The following is a 19,493-nucleotide window of genomic DNA, read 5'->3' as shown; positions in this document are numbered from 1 at the left end:
GATCTGGTCATGATTCGGTTCTGTGTCATGCTGAAGCGGCGCGGGCTAGGTTTGGAACAGGGGGAAGAAGAAGGAAGGAGTGACCAGGACCTGAGAGAGGAAACTGTGGCGCCACCTTCTGGCCACCGCACCAGCTTGTTTGGGTCGGTACAGACCTGGGGTCTGATGCGTCTGTTGCTACTGTCTGCTCCATCTCATCTCCGTCCGTCTGACATCGCAGTTATCCATTACCCAGCAGCCCTTGCTGCAGTCGCTGCTCGCTCTGCTCTCCTCTACAGACACATGCCAGACTCTGTCTGTCTGTCTGCGCTCTCACTGTCTCACTCTCCCTTCATGCCCTCCGTCCTCGTTCTCTCTTTCACCTACATCGCTGCGCTCGCTCGCCACCAGAGGCAGGACTCCTCTCGAGACGCCTCGGTCTGTGACATCCAGACGACATTGAACTGTGTGTGTGTGTGCGTGTGTTCTGTCTTTACAGATAAAATGGGTCCAGGAGGCTTCGCCCTCCATCAGGCTGTGAGATGTGGCAAAGGAATGAAGGTGTGAAAAGAGGATGGAGTGGAGGGATAAAGTGAAGGAGTGATGTGTTGGGGTACAGGAGGGAAGCGGTGGACCGCAGGAGGGGTGAAGTAAAGAAGGAGAGGAGTGACGCAGCGATGTGAGATTAGGCGAGAGAAGACGTGATGGGCTGAAGGAAGGCTTGAAGGTAGGAATGAATGATGTGAGGGAGTGACAAAGGAGTCAAATGTCAATGAATGAGTGACAGAGTTATGAGAGAAGAGCTGAAGGATGGAATGAAGGAGTGAACCAAGACTGCTGATGAAGAGCGATGAGTAAAGGATTGAAGGGGTGATACAGTGTCATAGATGAAGCAGTGATGTAGTAGTCGTGGGTGAGGGAGTGAAGTGAAGCGATGGAGGGATGGATACTGATGTGTGATGAATGAGTGAGGCTGAGGAGGAATGAACATGAAGGGGGTGAGGTGAAGCAGTGAACAACTGTGGTGGCAGCGATGATGGGGTGAACAGAGGACAGGACGGAGGAGCAGGGGATGAAGGGATGAAGAAGAAAAGAGCAGAAGAGAGCTTTGAGGGAATGAAAGATGAAAAACAAGTTTTCACATCTCACAACTGTGGCCTGGAGCTGCGTGTGTTTACAGCTGTGTGGCCTAATTAGCCTTCAACACTCATTAGTCTTTTGATCGGGAAGACGTGGACGAGTCTCTGATTCAGGCGGCAGTGGCCAGGAGCAGGTCCAGGTCAGCATCAGGCCCGGTTCAGTTGAGGGGCTGATGCACTCGCACCTGTGAGGTCAGCACGGGTCGCTCCTGGAGTCCACAGAGAGAGAGTGAAACCAAAACCTGTGGCCTTCCTGTGGACGGTCACATGACCTTGTCACGACCTAGTTATCACCTTGACCTCGACGCAGGTGCAAGTTTCAGACAAAAAAAAAAAAAGTTTCACCTGAGGTTCACATCATGAGTCGGTGTCTTGTACTTCTATCTTTGTGAGGTCCTGTATGAGTTTTTAGTCAACGGTATGAGGACATTTTGGCTGGTCCTCACTTCATCAAGCCTCAGTTTGAAGGTTAAAACTACAAAATACCCAGGTTATAAAAACTGGGTTTTAGTTTGGTTAAGGTTAAGGTTAGCCACATGTTTTGGAGGGTTAGCTTCAGGGGGAGAGGCTGTGGAAAGGGTTATGTCAATGTATGTCAATGACGGTCCTCACGAAGATAGGAAGACAAACGTGTGTGTGTGTGTGTGTGTGTGAGAGGCAGCAGGTGTGTAACGCATCAGCTCTCACTGCTGCTACCTGTCAGATCCATTTCCCGCTCACTCATCCTTGCTATCTTATTCTTGGACGTGTACTGGGCACGTGCAGAGCCGGCAGCCAATCAGGACGGAGCTTTCATCTCCCAAAGTCAGCTACCAGCTCCCTGATTGGTGGAGAAACGGAGGGCTATAAGCGGAGGGGTTTAGCTGGATTAACTTGGATATCTGATCAATGTTGACTGGAGGAGTAACAGCGAGAGATGGAGATAGGAGAATGAAGGAGGAGGAGCGAGAAGGGTGAAAATTGTGTTGGTGAGTAAGAAGCGTGCGACCTCAACGTGAAAGTCTCTTCCAAGGCAGCTCCCAGCTCTACAGGTGGAGGGGGGGTGCGGGTCACACTAAACACAGGGGGAGTAAAGAGGTGAACAGGAGTGACTAGAGGAATAAAGGAAGATGCCACTGAGTCACAGCTAGGATGGGGGAGGGGTCCTGGAGGAGGAACAGGTGGAGGAGAGGAGTGGGGGGGCAACAGTGGGCGGGGCTTGTCTCCTTTCAGTCTCTGCTGTGATGCATGACCCCCCTCCCAAATTCCCCCATTGCTGATCCTCATTGTCACCAAACTATTGAAGCAAACTCTGACTCATCACACACACACAAACTTTCTGGTCCAGGGGTCGAGGGGGGGAGGGGTTGACCCGCCAAATCAGACCTCTTCTCCTCATGACCCTGGAAGTTTGACCCCCTCACAATGACGTGAGACTGTGTTGATCCCCGTTCAGCTCTACTCTGTGTCTCTGCTGAACGACTGAGCTCTGGAATGTGGCGAGGTCATGTGAGGTCAATTGAGAGTCTTGCAAAGTAGCGAGCAGCCAGATGGACTAAAGAGAGAAGAGCAGCCACATGGCCAAAGTTGAGCGGAAGCCTGAGGAGTAAAAAAAAAAAAGAAGAGGATCGAGAGGAGAAATAGAAAGTTAACCAGAGGAGGAAGTGAAGAAGGGGAGAAGCAGCAGAAAGAGGAATGAGGATGAAAGAGAGAGGGGAGAGAGAGAGAGAGGTCAGAGGAGAGAAAAGAGAAGAGGATGGAGTGGTCGCTGTCTCGGCTCAGCATGGCGGGAAGAAAGTGTTGCATCAGTTACGTCACCCGTAAATCCTTCTGTTCTCGCTCTAGTATCTGTCCTCTCTCACCCTCACCCCCCCACTACTCCTCCCGCTTTGGGTGGGCGGGGCTTCCTAATGAGATCACCGCCGGCTAATCAACGGGGAGGCTTCCCATTGGCCGGGCCGTGAACATGACGCTGCCGGGGGGGAGTGAGTCTGCGTTTTACACCAGGGCGTTGAGGTCACCAATCTGAGGAGGTTCGATGCCCACGTCAAACCTAAGGTTGAGTTCGAAACTCATCTGTCTACGTGGTGCAGTCCCAGCCTGCCAGGGTTGTTGGTGCTAATCCCAGCTGTCAGCTGGCTCAGGATTGACCTGCGGGGGGCGCTACATCGGGAGAGGGTCATCAGTGCAGACGCAGAGGCGCTTCCTGATCCAGATTTAGCTTTCACCATGCTAATGATGCTAGCCATTAGCAAGCTTCTTTTCCAAACATTTTGGGAATCTTGACATGCGAGGCCGGTGAACCGGAGTGACCGGGCGGCGACAGCTCAGCTGCGATGTCGGGGTCGAAGACGAACGTTGATATTTTTGTGCATCAGGTTGGAGCTCGTGCTAGCAGCTCGACTGTGACGGTTCCTGGCGAGTCCGAGCCGTCATGTGACCTCCCTCTCTCTGAACCTGCACGCACTCTTAAGCTCGTCCCCGTTTGAGCACAGTCGGGTCACATGACTCCCGGCGCTGATTCAGGCCCCACACAGCGGCCGATGGATTAGGTGTAAATGTGTCGGAAGTTCAAATCTCCTGCTGGGAGGCTAAACGGGGAAGCGCGGAGACTTTCTCTGGCGTCAACATCTGCTGCCGCGGCGGTTCTCCAACAAGCAGTTGTTGATAGATGTCGCGCGGCGGCAGCTGCTCAAATCAGACTAACGGATAATCTGAGCGAAGTAAACATCAGACACTTTGACTGATGGACAGATTTGCAGGGCAAAGCAGGACAAAGCTCGGAGTTCGTTCCCACAGGAGACATGGGTCTGAAGATCCAGAGTCCGGGGACACCTAGCGGCCACAGCGCTCACAGCACAAAGGCGTCTCAAGCGAGTTTATTCAAAAGTCCTGACTCGTGATGTGTTTGGACCACACTTGAGTGCTGCACTGGCCCAACCTCAGTATATGACGGACCTTCTGGTAGGCAAACCGGTCAACCACAGCTAAAAATGCTTGCACCCATTCATGGATTAGAAAGTGCCCTTCCCACTGAGTCCAACCCCCAAACTACTAGATTTGTTTTTCTCAGCCTTGGAGGAGCTTCTCCAAGCTTGACTCAAGATCACCCCATGCTAGGCACAGGAGACATCACGCTGAAGACCACGTCACAAACAGACTTGTAAGTGCTGATCATTTGTCGTCTCTCGGACCACGAGAACCTTATGCCGAGAGAGTTTGCTAGACTTGGGTGTTACAAAAACCTAGACACTTCCTTGAGCTGTGCCGGACACAATGGGAACGGTCTGGTCATGAGAACCTCAGGGAAGCCAATGGACATGGAGACAAGGACACTTCACTCATCCTATTCTAATGCTTCCTGTTTGACAGGACACCTGAGTGTCAGACGGACGCAGGGGCAGCATCTCCAGAAACACCAGGGTGGGAAGTGCAAAGTGGAACAGACCCGTGGAAGCACGTGGCTTCCTGACCTCTTGGCTTTTAAAGGTCCTTGAGCAGAAGCTTAAGTTCCATGTCCACCAAGCCACAGCACTGCAATGACCCTGAAGGTGCAATGGCCACAGGTTGGTTGGAAACGGAACAGACTTGACGATATCATGGTTTAAGTTTATTAAAAAAATGTGGTCCTAGGTCTGCTCCATTGGTCCCCTGGTGGACACCTCAGGAGTAAAAAACATCTACAATCCTGTGAAGACTGACTTTGTAAAAGTGCGTCAGAAATGTCTGTCTTTGAAAACTATTGAAGTTGAAACGTGTCTTCAGAGCTGGAGCCAGGCACAGCACGTGGCCGGACACATGACAGTTTAATGGGTCCCACTATGTGATCGTACATATGATTTCACGTTCATTACTTGACCTTTGAAAAACAATTCAGTTTCAGTAAAGAAAGTCAGCTGAGGGGGCGGCGACCCCGTGTTTAGAGAACGTGATGACGAAAAGCTGCTGTGAGCCCATGTCCACTCTGCCTTCCAGTGGTGAGTCTCGCTCCCCCGGTGACAAGCAACGGAAAGCTTAAGGAGTGAAACAGACGCAGCCTCCTGATTGGTCCAGCTGAGCAGCCCTCTGCTCTGATTGGTTGTTCGACAAAACAAGCTCCCAGAGTCATGAGTTCAGACTAGCTAGCGGCGCTAACCGTGGCAGAAACGGTGACGAAGAGGGCGATGAAGATTCAGGATCTGGAAGAGCAGATTTGCTTCTATTTTTAACTGTTCCCTATAATGCGTGAAGTGTGTTTGTACAAGTGTCTATTTCTGTTCATCCATTTGTGTGATCTTGAATGTGTGTGTGAGTCACTGAGACACGGAGTGTGTAACTGTTGTCGACACATGAGAAAAAGACAGTCTCTCATTGTGCACAAATTGGACACACACATTTGTTTATCTGTGTGCAGTTTAGTGATACTTGCGGTGACCAATTCTTGGAAACACACCTCCTTGTGGGGACATTTTTTTGCCAGTCCCCACAAGTCCAAGCCTCAATTTGTGGATGAAGACTTCAGAATAACTGGGTCTCACTTTGGCTCAGAGTCCCGGTTAAGGTTAGCCATGTGTTTTGAATTGCAGTGAGTGGTCACGACAAGGATAGAGAGACAAACGTGTGTGAGTATCATGGGCACTGATCCAAGTACATGAGCTGAGGGAACATCCCGACTTTATCCAGCGCTGACACACACATGCGGGCGACGCCTTGTTGTTTACGGTTGTGCGTCACATGATTGGTGACCACAGCCCTCTCTTGCTTGTGGCAGGTCATGTGACAAGCCGCAGCAGCTCTCCTCCGAGCCCCTCATGGGCGGCAGGAGTCAGGGTGGGAGCCCGAGGTCTCGTTCCCAGGAGCTCTGCTGTGATGAGCCATCTTGGCGTGAAGCTCCAGGCAACACAGTCCGTGGTGACCGGGGGCCCCGGGGTCTAGTGTGAACAAGGACCTGCTCAAACGTTCATTATTCTCCGACACAATTGCTGTTTTCTTCAGAATACAGAGTGAAATTACCCAAATTCCTGAGCTGAGAGGCTCCGGACCCGGAATGCGTCTGGAATGTGTCGACAAGAGAGAGACGAAGGAACAACCGCAACGCTTCAGGAATGAACCTCTTTTGACACGATGCAGAGTGTTGCGCCGTTGGCAGCGCGGCCGCAGTTCTCTCACAACGCCACGAGACGCTCTGGAAGACCGAAACCCGAATTCCCTCGCCCGTCCCTGAGACTCGGGACAAACCCCGCTACGGGTCTCACGACCTCCAGGTCAGAAGGTCATAGGCTTCTTCCTCGATGATGAAATTATTTTCTGTGGCTCGCCCCCACTTCACCCCCCCTCCGAACAACCCTTGTCTTGTCCTGTCAAACCCGCACACATTCAGCCTGGCACCAGAAGAACACAATCACACACACACCACGCTGGTGTGTGAAGCAGCAGCACACACTCGCAGGTACCATTGGCAGGCAGCTGAATACACATCCAAACACACTGAGAAAACAACTTCACATGTACATGTGTGTACACACGCCCGAGCGTTTGTATTTCTATCCGTTGTGAGGTTTCTCATTGCCATAACCCTTTCCCCAGCCTCTGCCCCTAAACCTAAGCCGCTAAAACACATGGCTCACCTGAACCAGGACTCTGAACCAAAGTGTGTTTTGTGTGTGTGTTTTGTCGAAAATTGGTCCCCACAAAGTAGGATGAGATGGAAACAACCCACTGGGTGCACTGACACACTGATGGGTTCACACATACAAACAAACAGACATAAACACACATCCACTCCACCTAGTGACAGACAAGGAGAATGAATCCTCATTACACTTGGGACGCGCACGCACAGCTAATCCTCATTAACTGTATTAACAGTGTCACCAATCACAGTGACTCTGCAGACACGTGAGGACGCCATGGGATCTCTCTCACACACACACACACGCACACACACACACCTAAACAAACAATCACAGGTGTGTACACAGACACACCTGACGGGATGTTTGCACACACACACACGCAACAGTACATGCAGAGATACACGCACGGATCACAAGCAAATTACTGTAACGAAAACCAAACATGTTTGAGCCAAACTGAAGGACCCAGTTATTTTGAAGTTCTAACCCTCAAACACCAGGACCAGCCAAAATGTATAGCTAAACCAGGAACACACACACAAACACAGCCTCATGTTTAACTGTTCATTGGAAGAATCTTGGACTACAAATATGGCAACCAACCCTCAGCAGCAGTGGTTACAAAGGTTTCTTACATGTTGCCACACACCTCTAGCCACTGTCTGACCCTTGAGAGTCCAAGTCCTCCACGGGAGTCAGGATCCTTCTTGAACAACAACTCAGGAGCATAGCGATGATGTCACTTGTTAGCTGCACACTTGAGTCCAGTAAAGTGAGTCCTGATAAAGTCTGAGGTCTCCTGACACTATTGAGGTCCTGCCAATGAGTCAAATGAGTCAGAACACAGGTCCTGGGCAGATTCCGCACAGTTGTGTTGGTTCCAGCAGTCAGAGTGTGTGGTGCTGCTCAACGTCCGAGTCAAAACTGCAAGGTTCTCCAAGAGTCCTCAAGTTCCAGTGGTAAAAACATTTAGAGTAATAAAGCATGAACCAGCTAGTCCTGGCTAGCTGCTCACTTAGATTAGCATTTCAAATATTTAAACCAGTTTCCCATCGACGCTAACTAGCTTAGCTGCAGAATAACTTCAAACACGCCCATAGACAAAACTTTATTTCAACTGCTGAGACAGAGACAAATTTTCAGAATCAAAACACACATTTGGAGCAGCGAACAATACTACTAGCATGGCCGCTAACAGCCAAGACAACCACGCAAAGAAATCTCTATGAAAAGTTTCATTCGTAAACATTCACACGTGAAATAAAACGGCACTTTGATGAGCTTCTTATTCGTGTCAGAAAATGTTATGAGGATGTTCGCCGAGAGACTGGCGTGAAACATGGCTTTGGAAACCACTTCGCTAAATTACAGTCAGAGATTTAGCGGGAAATTAATCTGAGACCAACGAGGGGTGTTTTTATTGAACAATAAAACTATAAAATTGGCTTCTCGGTCGCCGTGCAGAGGTGTTAAAGTGCTGATGTTTGCAGATGATGTCATACTGAAAGCTCTTCACCGCAACAAATGTTCACTTATGAAATGGCAAATATTTTCCAACGAAGCCGTCATAGGGGAAGCTATGGAACTTTTGTGGTATGAAAAAACATTTTCGCCTCAAAGCGCTTTAGAGGTCACAGTCGACTTGATGCCCAGTAGTTGTCAACTCAGAGTTTGGACGAAAGTCAACAGAATAGTTATGTAATTCAATGTCTCTGTTTCCGTTACAAAGTGCTATTGTTTGCAGACGACGTCAGGCTAATAACGCAGAACCGCGTGCTTGAAGGCGACAAATATAGATCGTAAACATCACAATCTAACTTGAGGCTGCAGAATGTACCTTAGCTCAAGTACTTGGTGACAACTGCAGGGGGCGATACGTTTCCATTACACACAAAAGATAAAACAAACAATATTGTGAGGCATTTTCAGAACATGATGAATGTGTTACAGATGATTTTTGCGCAGATTTACAAATAGTTCTTAACTCAAAGAGTTTGGACGGAAACAAAGGCGCTAAATTTATGTTTTTAAGTAAAAGTGACATGAAGAAAAAAAATATACACACGCACTCTTATTACTTTTTTTTTTTTTTTTTTTTAGACAAAGATGAGTGTTTTTAGTTAGGCAACTCCTGTATGAACAAAAAGAAGCAAGAGAAGTGCTCATGTTTGCATCACATTTAGATCTAACATCCAATATGCTACGTGCTACCAAATGAAACATTATGATAAAAGAATATTACTATTTTACACAAGTCTGTACTTAATCTGGTCTTTTTCTTATTTTGGCGCTCGAAGATGTTCATCTGAGTCTGATGACTTGGCAATGGAGAGTTCCTGACAAGAGTCTGCTCAGACTTGTTTCCCCGGCACACGGTGTTCATGTTTGCCGATGACATCACGCTGAACACCTTATTAGCGGAGAAATATTGATGTTTTTGTTAAACAAATGCTTTGACGCAGGAGAACAGGAGTTTGGAACGATTGCAACATTCCGAGACGAGTCACTGTCCCTCCGATTTAAATCTCATATCACAGCTTTTGAAAAGAAAAACGATCATATGAGCACAGAGTCTTGGGTCACAGTGTCAGGAAGAACAGGATGTTTCCGTCATTCCGAACGCTAATGGCCGATTCGGATCACTGACATAGAAGAAATGATGATTTAAAAAACATTTATTTATTCCTGACTAGAAGCTTTAAAAAAAAGTTTTTAAGCCCAAATTGCATTACTTCCAGACTTCGGAGGTGGACAGCAACGAAGTGCAGAGTCATCAAATTGAGTTTCGTCAGAGAGCCGGACGTTGTTTGGCTCCAAGGAAAAAAGCTGCCGTGAGTCCTGGAGAGGTTGTGACCTCTGACGGAGAAACACACATCAGGCCCGCCCACAAGTTCCCTGCCAGCCGCTAACTAACCATGGTGTTCCTCCGCCAGATCGTGGCGGTCAGGTGGGCGGTGGTCCGTTGATGTAGGTTAGGTGGAGCGCATGCGTCATGCGGTTGCTGCGGTGACACGGCGGCTCCAGCAGGTGCCACAGCAGCCACAGCAGCAGGGCCAGAGCGGCGGCCAGCAGGAGGAGCCACGAGCACGGACGCAGGCGTGGAGAGCTGCTGTGGATGAGACAACCGGGTCAGTCGTGGCGCTGGCGGTCCGTGAAACTGAACAACTCTCATGGGTCCTAGAAGCTTTTCCGATATTTCTGATCAAACATTGTGTCTTTTCATCCCTACTTCTATTTTTTTTTAAAAACAAAAACAAGTTCCTTATTTTTCAGTTTCACTGTTTTTGTTATTGCATTTTTTCCCAGCAGGAGCTGTAACCACTGCATGGATTGCTGCATTATTAAAGTTTCCCTCACCGCAGTTGCTCGGCTTGGTCGCAGCACGACTCTTCCTCCGACTGAAAAACAAACATCGTTCAATCCTCAAGTCAACAGTAATCCTGACGCTCTGCTCACCTGCAGCTTCTCCCTTGTCCAACCAGGGAGCGCGGCGAGGTCATGTGACCATGCAGGGGCGGCGTCCGGACCGAGGCGACTGGTATTTTCGGAGCAATGTCGAGTTGTCCGAACCAGCAGCTGTTGGGCGGCATCGTGGCTCATGCCCAGGTGGGACTGGGAGACGGAGAAGTCGCTTGTTAAGAAAAGTTACTTTTGGCTCCAGAGTTTGACTCTGATCTCAGAAAGCCTTGTTTCATCATTCAAAAACACAACCATAAGCTTTCAATTGCTTTGAGTTATTGTTTTCATCCACAAGTGGGCGGGTCCAACACCCGTTATTTCCAGATAGTAGGGGACTATGTTTAACACGATCAAATGACCCACAGTCGGACTAACAGCGCCTCCGTGTGGTCGACACAGACATCGCAAACTGAAAATCAAAACTTCTGTCTGAAGTAAAAAAATAGAGCAATGAAAACATTAATTGTAATAAGAATTCTGGACTCGCCTCCTCCTGTGGCTCAGTCTGAACCGCCTTGCAACAGGACATGGGTTCATCTGAATTGGCGGAGCTGTGGACCCCCAGCCACGCACGCACACGTCGGCCGCCGTAGCCAAAGAGCTCAGCGGCGTCGCGGTCCGGTGTGGAGGTGGACCACGACTCGCTGGACGGGCCAGGTCTGGGGTCCCTCACTGAGACCAACGAGGGGGGACGAGGAGCCGGGTCCTGGGCCGTCTGCTGGACAACAGAAAGGATGAACACATGAGTGGATTGCAGGATGGATGGCAACTGAATGGTCGGATGATCTGAACATGGACGATCGGATGGATGGATGACAACAACAGTGGAGGATGAATGGATGAATGAAGATGGAAGGAGCGAAGTGTGGCCGAATAAGATTTAAGGTTGGATGAGCACATGAACAAAGAAGTAAAGGGATGAATCTGGAAGATGAATGGGCGAATAGTGGCAATGAAAAGTATAACAGGGAATGAAACCTATAAATGAAGGGCTGAAGAAATGAATGATTACTGAAGTGAACTGAGGGCTGAATGAATGAGTGAATGTGTGAAGTCATAAGACGATGAGTGGACACGTGAATGGAGAAATAAGTGAACTGCAGGAAGTGCCAGAGAGAGAGAGAGAGAAAAGGACGACTGCGCCCTCTACAGGTGGAGAAGAACTCACCCTGAAGCTGGCCAGATTGGGCTCCTGGTTGATGACGTCATTGCTGATGTCAGACCAAGAGCCCAGAGAGCTGAGGTAGCTCCGCCTCTTCAGACCATCTCTGTGCCCGGGACCTGGGAACAGAAGAACAAACTCGAGGTTCAGCAGAGAATATACTGCAACATCCGTGGTTGAATGGCAACCACAAAGGATGAACAGATGAACACTGGCAGTGGATAAGTGGATGAATACATGAATGGATCAGTTCTTACTAGGGCTGTCGACGTTAACGCGTTAATCTACGAGATTAATGTGACTGTGATTAACTAATTAAAATAATTTAACGGCGTTAACCAAATTTACGTCACTGCGCATGCGCGACACCTGACACCGAAGCTGGAAAGTTTTGGACATCCGGGTCTTGGTTTTGCGTGTAATCGACTGGCGCTAACACCAGATTGGATGCGATGGAGAACGTTGGAAGAGGATTGTTGGATGGAAAGTTTTTTTTCAAAACGCTGAGTGACGGAACAACAGACCGCTCTAAAGTTGTGTGCTCAATTTGTAAGTCTGAATTCCGCTACCACCGTAGTACGTCCACGCTACGATATCATTTGAAAGCGAAACACCCAACGGAAAGCACCGCATCTTCTACCAGCCGCCAGACAACGCTTCCCGAGTACAGTCGGTCAATCTCCAAACCTGTGAAAGAAAAAATCACGAATGCGTTGGCGGTTTGGGTTGCCGGCGATTGTCGGCCAATTAACATTGTGGAGGATGCTGGACTTAAGCATGTCTTACGATTGGCATCGGGGGACAGTTCATTTGAACTACCGTCAAGGAGCACAGTTATGACTCACATTCATCAACTCTTTGACACCGAAAGAGCACTCGTAATGAGCATGCTTGACAAAGCTGCTTACGTCGCCCTCACCGGTGACCACTGGACATCGTTCATCAATGACAACTACCTCGGTGTCACGGCACATTTTATTGACGAAGACTGGAAAATGCGATCGCTTGCTTTGACTGTAAAGAAAACAGAGTCACGACTTATAGCGGAGACTTGTGCGCAGGAATTCTTCGATGTTGCCACGGAGTGGAAAGTGAGTGATAAACTAACAACACTGGGAACCGACAGCGCTCGTAATATGATCGCTGCTGCCAGGCTACTGCCGTTCGAACATCTGCCCTGCGCTGCTCACATATTGCAACGGACAGTCACCGTCGCCCTAAAAGACAGCGGTTTTGAAAACGTCCTGGCTAAAAGCCGGAAAATAGTTGGACATTTCAAACACAGCCCATCAAATGCTCGTGATTTAAGAGCACAACAGACTGCACACGGACAGCAGGAAGAATCACTGGTTCAGGATGTCTCCACCCGGTGGAATTCTGCTCTGGAGATGATCAAACGAATCCAACGAAACAAGGATCCACTGGCTGCAGCCCTGGCTCAGCACAAGACCAACATTGTGATGTTGACAGCACAAGAGCTTTCTAAACTGGAGAAGCTGGAGCACTTACTTGAGCCATGCAGGCAAGTACATCTTTTGTCCTCTCTCATATGTGGTTCAGTGTGTGCAGTGTGTGTTTGTGTCTGCGTGTGTGTCTGGGAATGTTTTACAGTACTTGTGAGTACCAAGTCTTGACAGGCCACCTTCTTGTGAGGACATTTGGTCTGTCCTCACAAGGTTTAGAGGGTTAAACATCAGTAAAAGTAATTTATTATAATTAGGTGCAAGTTTGGTTCAGAATCCTGGTTAAGGTTGGCCATATGTTTTGGATGGTTGAGGGTTAGAGGCTGGTGATTATGTCAATGAGAGGTCCTCACAGAAATAATGAAATACAACTGTTTATTGATTGCTTGAAAAAAGGCCTTAAAACTGTACCTTCTATTGCAGATATGTCACTGAACTACTTGGAGGAGAGCAGTATGTTTCATGTTCAGTGGTCTTGCCAGCCTTGTGCCACTTGTCCAGAGTGATGGCGGTGACTGACGATGATTCTGCCTATGTTTTAAAATTTAAAGAAACCTTCAGAGCAGACCTTGTCAGCCGTAAGGAGAGAACCAATCTACCTTGGTTGAAGATTGCAACTGTGTGTGACCCAAGGTTCAAGGACTTGAAGTGCCTTCCCAAAGAGGAACGAGGTGAGGTATGGGAGTTACTTCACAAGCTGATGCTAGAAAGTGGGAAGCGTTCTTCATCTGACAGAAGAGAGGTAGAGGAGCCGAAGAAGAAGAAGCAGAAGACATTCCCCTTCTTGATGGCCTCCTCTGATACAGAATCAGATGAGGAGTCGGAGGAGTCTGAAAACGAAGCTTTGACTCGCTACAGGGCAGAGCCAAAAATACAGTTTGGGGACTGTCCATTAAAGTGGTGGTCAGAAAGGCAACACACACACAACAGGCTTGCAGGTATAGCTCAGAAATACCTGTCAACCCCTGCAACCACAGTGCCTTGTGAACGTCTGTTTTCACTTTCAGGCCACATTGTCCAAAAGAAAAGAGCAGCATTGACTCCAGAAAATGTTAATAAGCTTGTGTGTCTCAGTAACTGGCTGCAAGAAAAGCAAAGTTAAGCCTAATTCAGTGAAGAAAGCCAAAGAGATTTTCCTAGTTTAAAGTGTTAAAGTTAAAGTGTTTTTGCACTATACCAATAACAATGTGAATGTTTAAGTTTATTTTGAGCACTTGATATACTGTTAGGTCACTTTATAGTCTTTTTGTGGCAATATAGTTGTTCATTGTTTGAGATACCAGTGGCTGTGTTGTGATGGGTAAGCTGCGTCATTTCATAGAAGAAGCAGATTTGTCTGCTCTTGGTTTTCTTTAGTTTTATTTATTTATTTATTTTTATTTTTTTAATTCAATTTTATTTTGATGTTGTTTTGGCCACGGCATTGGTTTGTAAGCAAACAGCTCTTGTGATTTGTATTTGCCTGAATAAAAAAAATAAATAAATAAAAAAAATTACAAATTACGTGACTGGTTTACTAATCTCTTTCAAGCTACATATCTTAATAGTTTTGGAATACACAGACTTTCAACCTTTAATTGTGATTAATCGCGATTAATAAATTAAAGATAATGAGATTAATTAGTTAATTTTTTTTAATCTATTGACACCCCTAGTTCTTACACAAATGTAGAATTATGAATGGCTGAATGGATACACGTAATGATGAAGAGATTCAGAAATAATTCAAACGACTGGAAAGAAGAATTAGTCAAATGATGGGAAATAAAAAAAGAAGCACGACTGAACAACTCCATAAATGAATGGGTGAACAGATTCATACATGTATCGACACAGAAGGAAGGATGGACACATGAAGGAAGGAGGGCAATTAATCCTCTCACCAGTGCTGGTGCTGAAATAGGACGAGTCGGCGCCGTCTGGTGTGAGGGACCGGCCCACGTCCACAGAGGGGTCCCACTCCAGTCCCAGGTGCTCGTGGACAGGCGAGGGCGACCGGGGAGGGGACGGGTGCGAGTCTGGGTGCGTGGATTGGAGAGAGCACTCGTTCACCGCTCGATCCAGCTCAGCAGCGTTCAGTCTACCTGCGGGGGGCGCTGAGAGCAGGTCCAGGTTCAGCGCTCCGTCGTCCTCCAGCAGACTCTCGGACGGACAGCCTGAGTCCGAAGCCCGAGGCAAGATCCAGTCGTCCTCGAAGACCTGGAAGAGAACCCAGGAGGACTCAAGTGAGTCAGATGAAGTGGTGATTCTATCGCTCCCCTGTGTGGATGAATGAGTGAAGAAAGGCACGGCTTAAACGATGGCTGGTTGCATGAAGAATGGAGGCATGGATACATGAATGGATGAACAGAGTGACTGCGAGAATGAATGAGTGAACGAATGTACGGATGAATAGAGCGACACATGAGTGGAATTCATCGATGAACTCAGAGTTAAGTGAATGGCTGAACAACTGGATGATGGATAACATTTATCAAGATGGCATCGTCGAGCTAATGGCTACATTCTCCCAGAATAAACAGGAAGTGTGTGCACCAGTCTCATGCTGAGCAGACGCGTGTGAGTGCGAGCGATGTTGCTGTAGACATCGCTGCAGCTCCTCAGCAGCTCCAGCAGGCGGCTCTCCACACGCTGGGCATCGCTTGTCTCGCTGCGCTGCATCAGCGACTCGCCACGCTGTAGCAGCATGTTCACACGCTCGGAATTGACACACACACAGTGCTGGAACGACTGGCACACACAGAAGAGACACAAAAGTCACGCGATGAAGGGCTTTCACAAAAGTGACCTTTGACCTGGGCATGAATGAAGTACCCCAGGAAGTGATGTCACAGGTCATGCATGTCCGGTGGGGACTCACCTGCAGGCACTGCAGCTTCTCGCAGGTACTTCCTGTCAGGATATCCACGTCCGTCAGACGGACGTTCAGATCGGTCAGCCACTGTGCAAGCTCCGCCCTCTCCGCTTCAAACTCCTCCCACTCAGAGAGGAAGAGCTGTGAGGTCACGAGAGACGGCTTCAGAAGGTGGATCAGAGCGCCCCGATGATGTCATCACAAGATATTTTTAACCAGGAGGGGTCACCATCAAGACACCATGGAGGGAGGAGTCAGGGGGCTACTCACCTTCAGACGTCGGGTGACGCCCTCCAGCCTGACGTTGACGTCGTCCCAGCGCAGGCTGCAGTTCCGGGCTAGGGCCAGCAGCCGGGCCTGCATGGAGCCCTCGAACAGCCGAGTCAGCGTGCGGTTCTTCCGGGTCAGACCTTCCAGCTGGAGCAGCCGAGAGCCTGCCTCACACCGCAGCTTCTGCAAGAGGAGATTTCACGGTGGACCAGGAGAGCACTGGAGAACTTGTCTGCTGAAGCATCGTGTGTCTGCTGAAGAGCCAAGCGGGACGGCAAACACCTCACCTCAAACCGACTCAGGTCCTCACAGGCCGCGGCAAAGGTCACATGACCAGTGTTCGAGGAAGAGAGCGCCTGCTGGGCAGCCTGGAGCCAGGAATCCAGGTGAGCGTGCTCCTTCATGAAGTCCTGCCACAGGACCCAGCGCTGCTCCAGTCTGCATACGAAAGTCCCCACCCAAAATCACACCCAGAATGGGACCAGAATCAGAACCGTCAGTGTCACTCACGGGCCACTTCCCGGCTGGTCGAGGGTCCAGTTGTGGTCCAGCTGCAGCATGTCGTCCCAGTCCAGGTCAGTTTGTGACTCCAGAACCGGGCTAGAATCCCTCCACGCCTCATCACACTGGTCCGGTTCTGAGGGGACATCACCATGTTGACCCGGATAGGACGGGTGCACTCCGGGCTTCATGATTACCTGCTGGTGCAGATGAAGTTGTTATAGAGTCGGGTCGAACAAATGTACATGGTGAGGGGTCAGAGGTCAGTGTGGCACCTGGACACACCGGTACATGACCAACTGTGTTGTGAGAGAGTCCTTTCAGTCACAACCAGGTCAGACCAGCGTCTCAAGCCGCTCTAATGACAGTCATTGCTGCATAGACAGTCAGGAATGTTCTGGAGTCACCACCTCCCACCCCCATCATCATCATCACTCCGACAAGCGAGCCAGCCTCAGCTCTGATGGACCTGCACATCACGAAACCCAAGACTGCGCGTGCCCGTGTGTGCTTTGTGTCTGCAGGTGGGAAATGGGTCACACCAGAGTAACACGAAACCTTCAGCAGCGCTGAATGAAACCTGGTTCTCCCGGTTCACACGCAGCAGACAGCGAGCCAACTACTGAGTAGTACAGCTCCACGACCAGGGGTGGCGCTGTAAGCTCTGTAGTCCTTCCTTCAGCTCTCAGTAGAAGAAGAGCAGGCAAAGCTGACAGGTAGCGAGGAGCCGTTTCAGACTGTGATATTGAACTCACTTAGCAACCATGCTAACGGTTGCTAACGTGGTGTTGATGTCGTCAAATCACGTCTTCTCATCTTCTTGTGAGAACTAACTATGAAAAAGGTCTGAGTGAAGGAAGGTGAAGACAAGTCTACACATCCGCAGACCATCGTCGTTGTGAGTTACAAAACCCAGCCGATATCAGGTGCTCACCACAGACATGGGCTCAGACTCAGGTTACACACACGACTCCTACGTTGTGTAGAAGGTTATTAGACATCTGGTCAGTCTGGTTGTAGTCCAGCTACTGGGCTACATGCTAGCTTAGTCGCGCTATTAACCGCATTGGGATTGGATTGGGAACCGACTAAGAGACATTACAATTTCTCTCCAGAAGTCGGACTAAGATGTTTATATGTATTTCAAAAGTCAGACCTTAACCCTACAAACGCAATAATTTGGTTATCTGAGCCGTCGTGACCCTGCTCAGCATCTCATCTGTGTGTGGTAGAAAAATTGGAAACGTATTGACGTGAATATGTTGTGAAAAATAACTTAAAAACATTCAAGTAAAAAAATTGTATATTTATATATACGTTAAAATCAAAATATACATATATTTAGAAAAGAGAGGCAAAATAAAGAACAACAAACAATGCAAATACAGCAGCGAAAGAACAACCTGAATACAACTTGCCAAGTCTGTCAGACATTGAAAACCCAGGAAAAGGGCGCCTCGGGTGTATTTCAATAGAGAATGAAACAGGACCGGAGCTGGTACCAAATCCATCCTCTTTCTGAAGCGATATCAAATGAAAGCAATAACCCGTCCATGTCAGCCAATCATGGCGCGTTGGAATAGACATATACTTCGCAAACACCTGATGACAAACATCGTCTTTGGCGGATAGAAATGTTTGGCGTGTGGCAGGAAGTGGCAGCAGCAAAACATTTTTTAAAAACCCCGATGTGACATGATCCCATGGCAGGTGGGACACATTCTAGAAGTGGATTCCCCAATTGACAACGGGATGGCACAAACCCACGACAATACAACCACCAGTGTTCTGGTGCTGACCCTCAGCGATTCGGGTTTTTCCCTCCACTTCTCAGTGCAACAGTTAACTTCAGCTCCATCTGGTCCAGTCCAACAAAAATGGCAACATCAATCACCCGATTTGCATGAAGCGCCTCTGTGCTCCACTGCACCAGGGGCCACCTGAGGTGACTACCACGGCCGGATTTGGCCCCCGAGCCTCACATTAGACACTGAAACTTTGACGGTCCTGCCAACTCGGAAAACGGGGCAAGTGGGAAGTAAGAACGAACGACGGCAGTAAAACAAACAAAGACGAATGATCAGCGAGGGCGTGACGTCACACATGTAAACTCCTAACCCGAGGGAGTCAACAAACACGGCCGTGAAAAACCGGTTTGTGAAACTGAGCCGAGAGTTTGCTGAACGTCATGAACGTCGGGAAGCAAACAGCCTCGAACTTCCGGTCAGCCGACACCAGCGGGAGGACGCGACGGTCACACAGCCATGATGGACGTGAGAAGACTCACCTGCCGCACGAGTTCATCTCCGGAGGAGAGTCCGCCGACACCCGGAAACAGAGAGGAGCGGAGACGGTCCGGGTGACGCTTGAGCTCCGTGATCACCGAGGACACTCGCTCCTCAGCCAACCTGCAGCAGGGGAATCCAGCCGCAACCGAAGAGCGGCAGGTAACCGGAGCTGGAACCACGCCCACAATTTAGCCTACATACACACACCTGAGCTGGCCAGCCGTCAAACCAACGTCACGTGATGTCGTTTGAAAAGTGTGGTGGAAAAGTGAGTTTTAAAAAGTTAAACAAATTAAGAAAATAATCACAAATCGAGAGAGAAAATGCGAGAAAACGACGCTCAAAACGTGTCTGAAAAATCCAACAGAAAATGATGATATGAACTACAAGTCACTGTAACTGTAAAGTCAGCGAGAACAACTTAAATGAGTGGGGAAAAGGGTCTATGTTTTACTGTTATTCGATAATAAAACTGTTGTTATTCCACTTTGAAAGTTGATATGTGACTTTTACCATTCAGATTTGTCACAGTAATAATAATAATTATTATTATTGTTTTTGTAATTGGAGCTTAGCATCACAGCATCACATGTAAACAACCATTCATTCACACCTGTTGTCAATTTCGAGTGCTCCATTAACCTGAACCCCAAATTAGTGTGTTTTCGGACTGTGGGAGGAAACCGGAGAACCCAGGGGAAACCCATGCAAACTCCATGCAGAAAGCGGGCGGAACTCTCTAGGCCGCCGTGTGGCCTTATAATAATAATAATAATAATAATAA

The 19,493-nt window shown here is 48.6% G+C and overlaps 1 protein-coding gene across 1 annotated transcript; it reads right to left on the bottom strand.

Moving 5' to 3' along the window:
- Positions 1–7,813: 7,813 nt before the first annotated feature.
- si:ch211-137a8.2 (uncharacterized protein LOC777613 homolog) lies at positions 7,814–18,876 on the bottom strand. The gene is made up of 13 exons (XM_053872992.1): positions 18,709–18,876; positions 16,431–16,618; positions 16,208–16,358; positions 15,921–16,103; positions 15,657–15,791; positions 15,332–15,526; positions 14,881–14,995; positions 14,680–14,814; positions 11,340–11,452; positions 10,659–10,889; positions 10,169–10,324; positions 10,070–10,110; positions 7,814–9,821 (listed from the first exon to the last, which is right to left on the bottom strand). The coding sequence occupies exons 2-13, from the start codon at positions 16,610–16,612 to the stop codon at positions 9,656–9,658; spliced, it is 1,803 nt and encodes a 600-aa protein (XP_053728967.1). The 5' UTR covers positions 16,613–16,618; positions 18,709–18,876; the 3' UTR covers positions 7,814–9,655.
- Between the last annotated feature and the right edge of the window lie 617 nt (positions 18,877–19,493).

The sequence above is a fragment of the Synchiropus splendidus genome, chromosome 8 (assembly GCF_027744825.2).
Source record: "Synchiropus splendidus isolate RoL2022-P1 chromosome 8, RoL_Sspl_1.0, whole genome shotgun sequence".
NCBI classification, from domain to species: domain Eukaryota; kingdom Metazoa; phylum Chordata; class Actinopteri; order Syngnathiformes; family Callionymidae; genus Synchiropus; species Synchiropus splendidus.
This window is presented reverse-complemented; position numbering and strand designations above follow the sequence as displayed.

Coding starts and splice junctions, on each gene's coding strand:
- si:ch211-137a8.2 (XM_053872992.1), bottom strand. CDS start 16,612: ATGAAGCCCGGAGTGCACCCGTCCTATCCGGGTCAACATGGTGATGTC. Junction 14,996..15,331: donor GTCTGCTCAGCATGAGACTG/GTGCACACACTT, acceptor GTTCTCTTCCAG/GTCTTCGAGGACGACTGGAT. Junction 14,815..14,880: donor GCTCTCAGCGCCCCCCGCAG/GTAGACTGAACG, acceptor CCACGCACCCAG/ACTCGCACCCGTCCCCTCCC.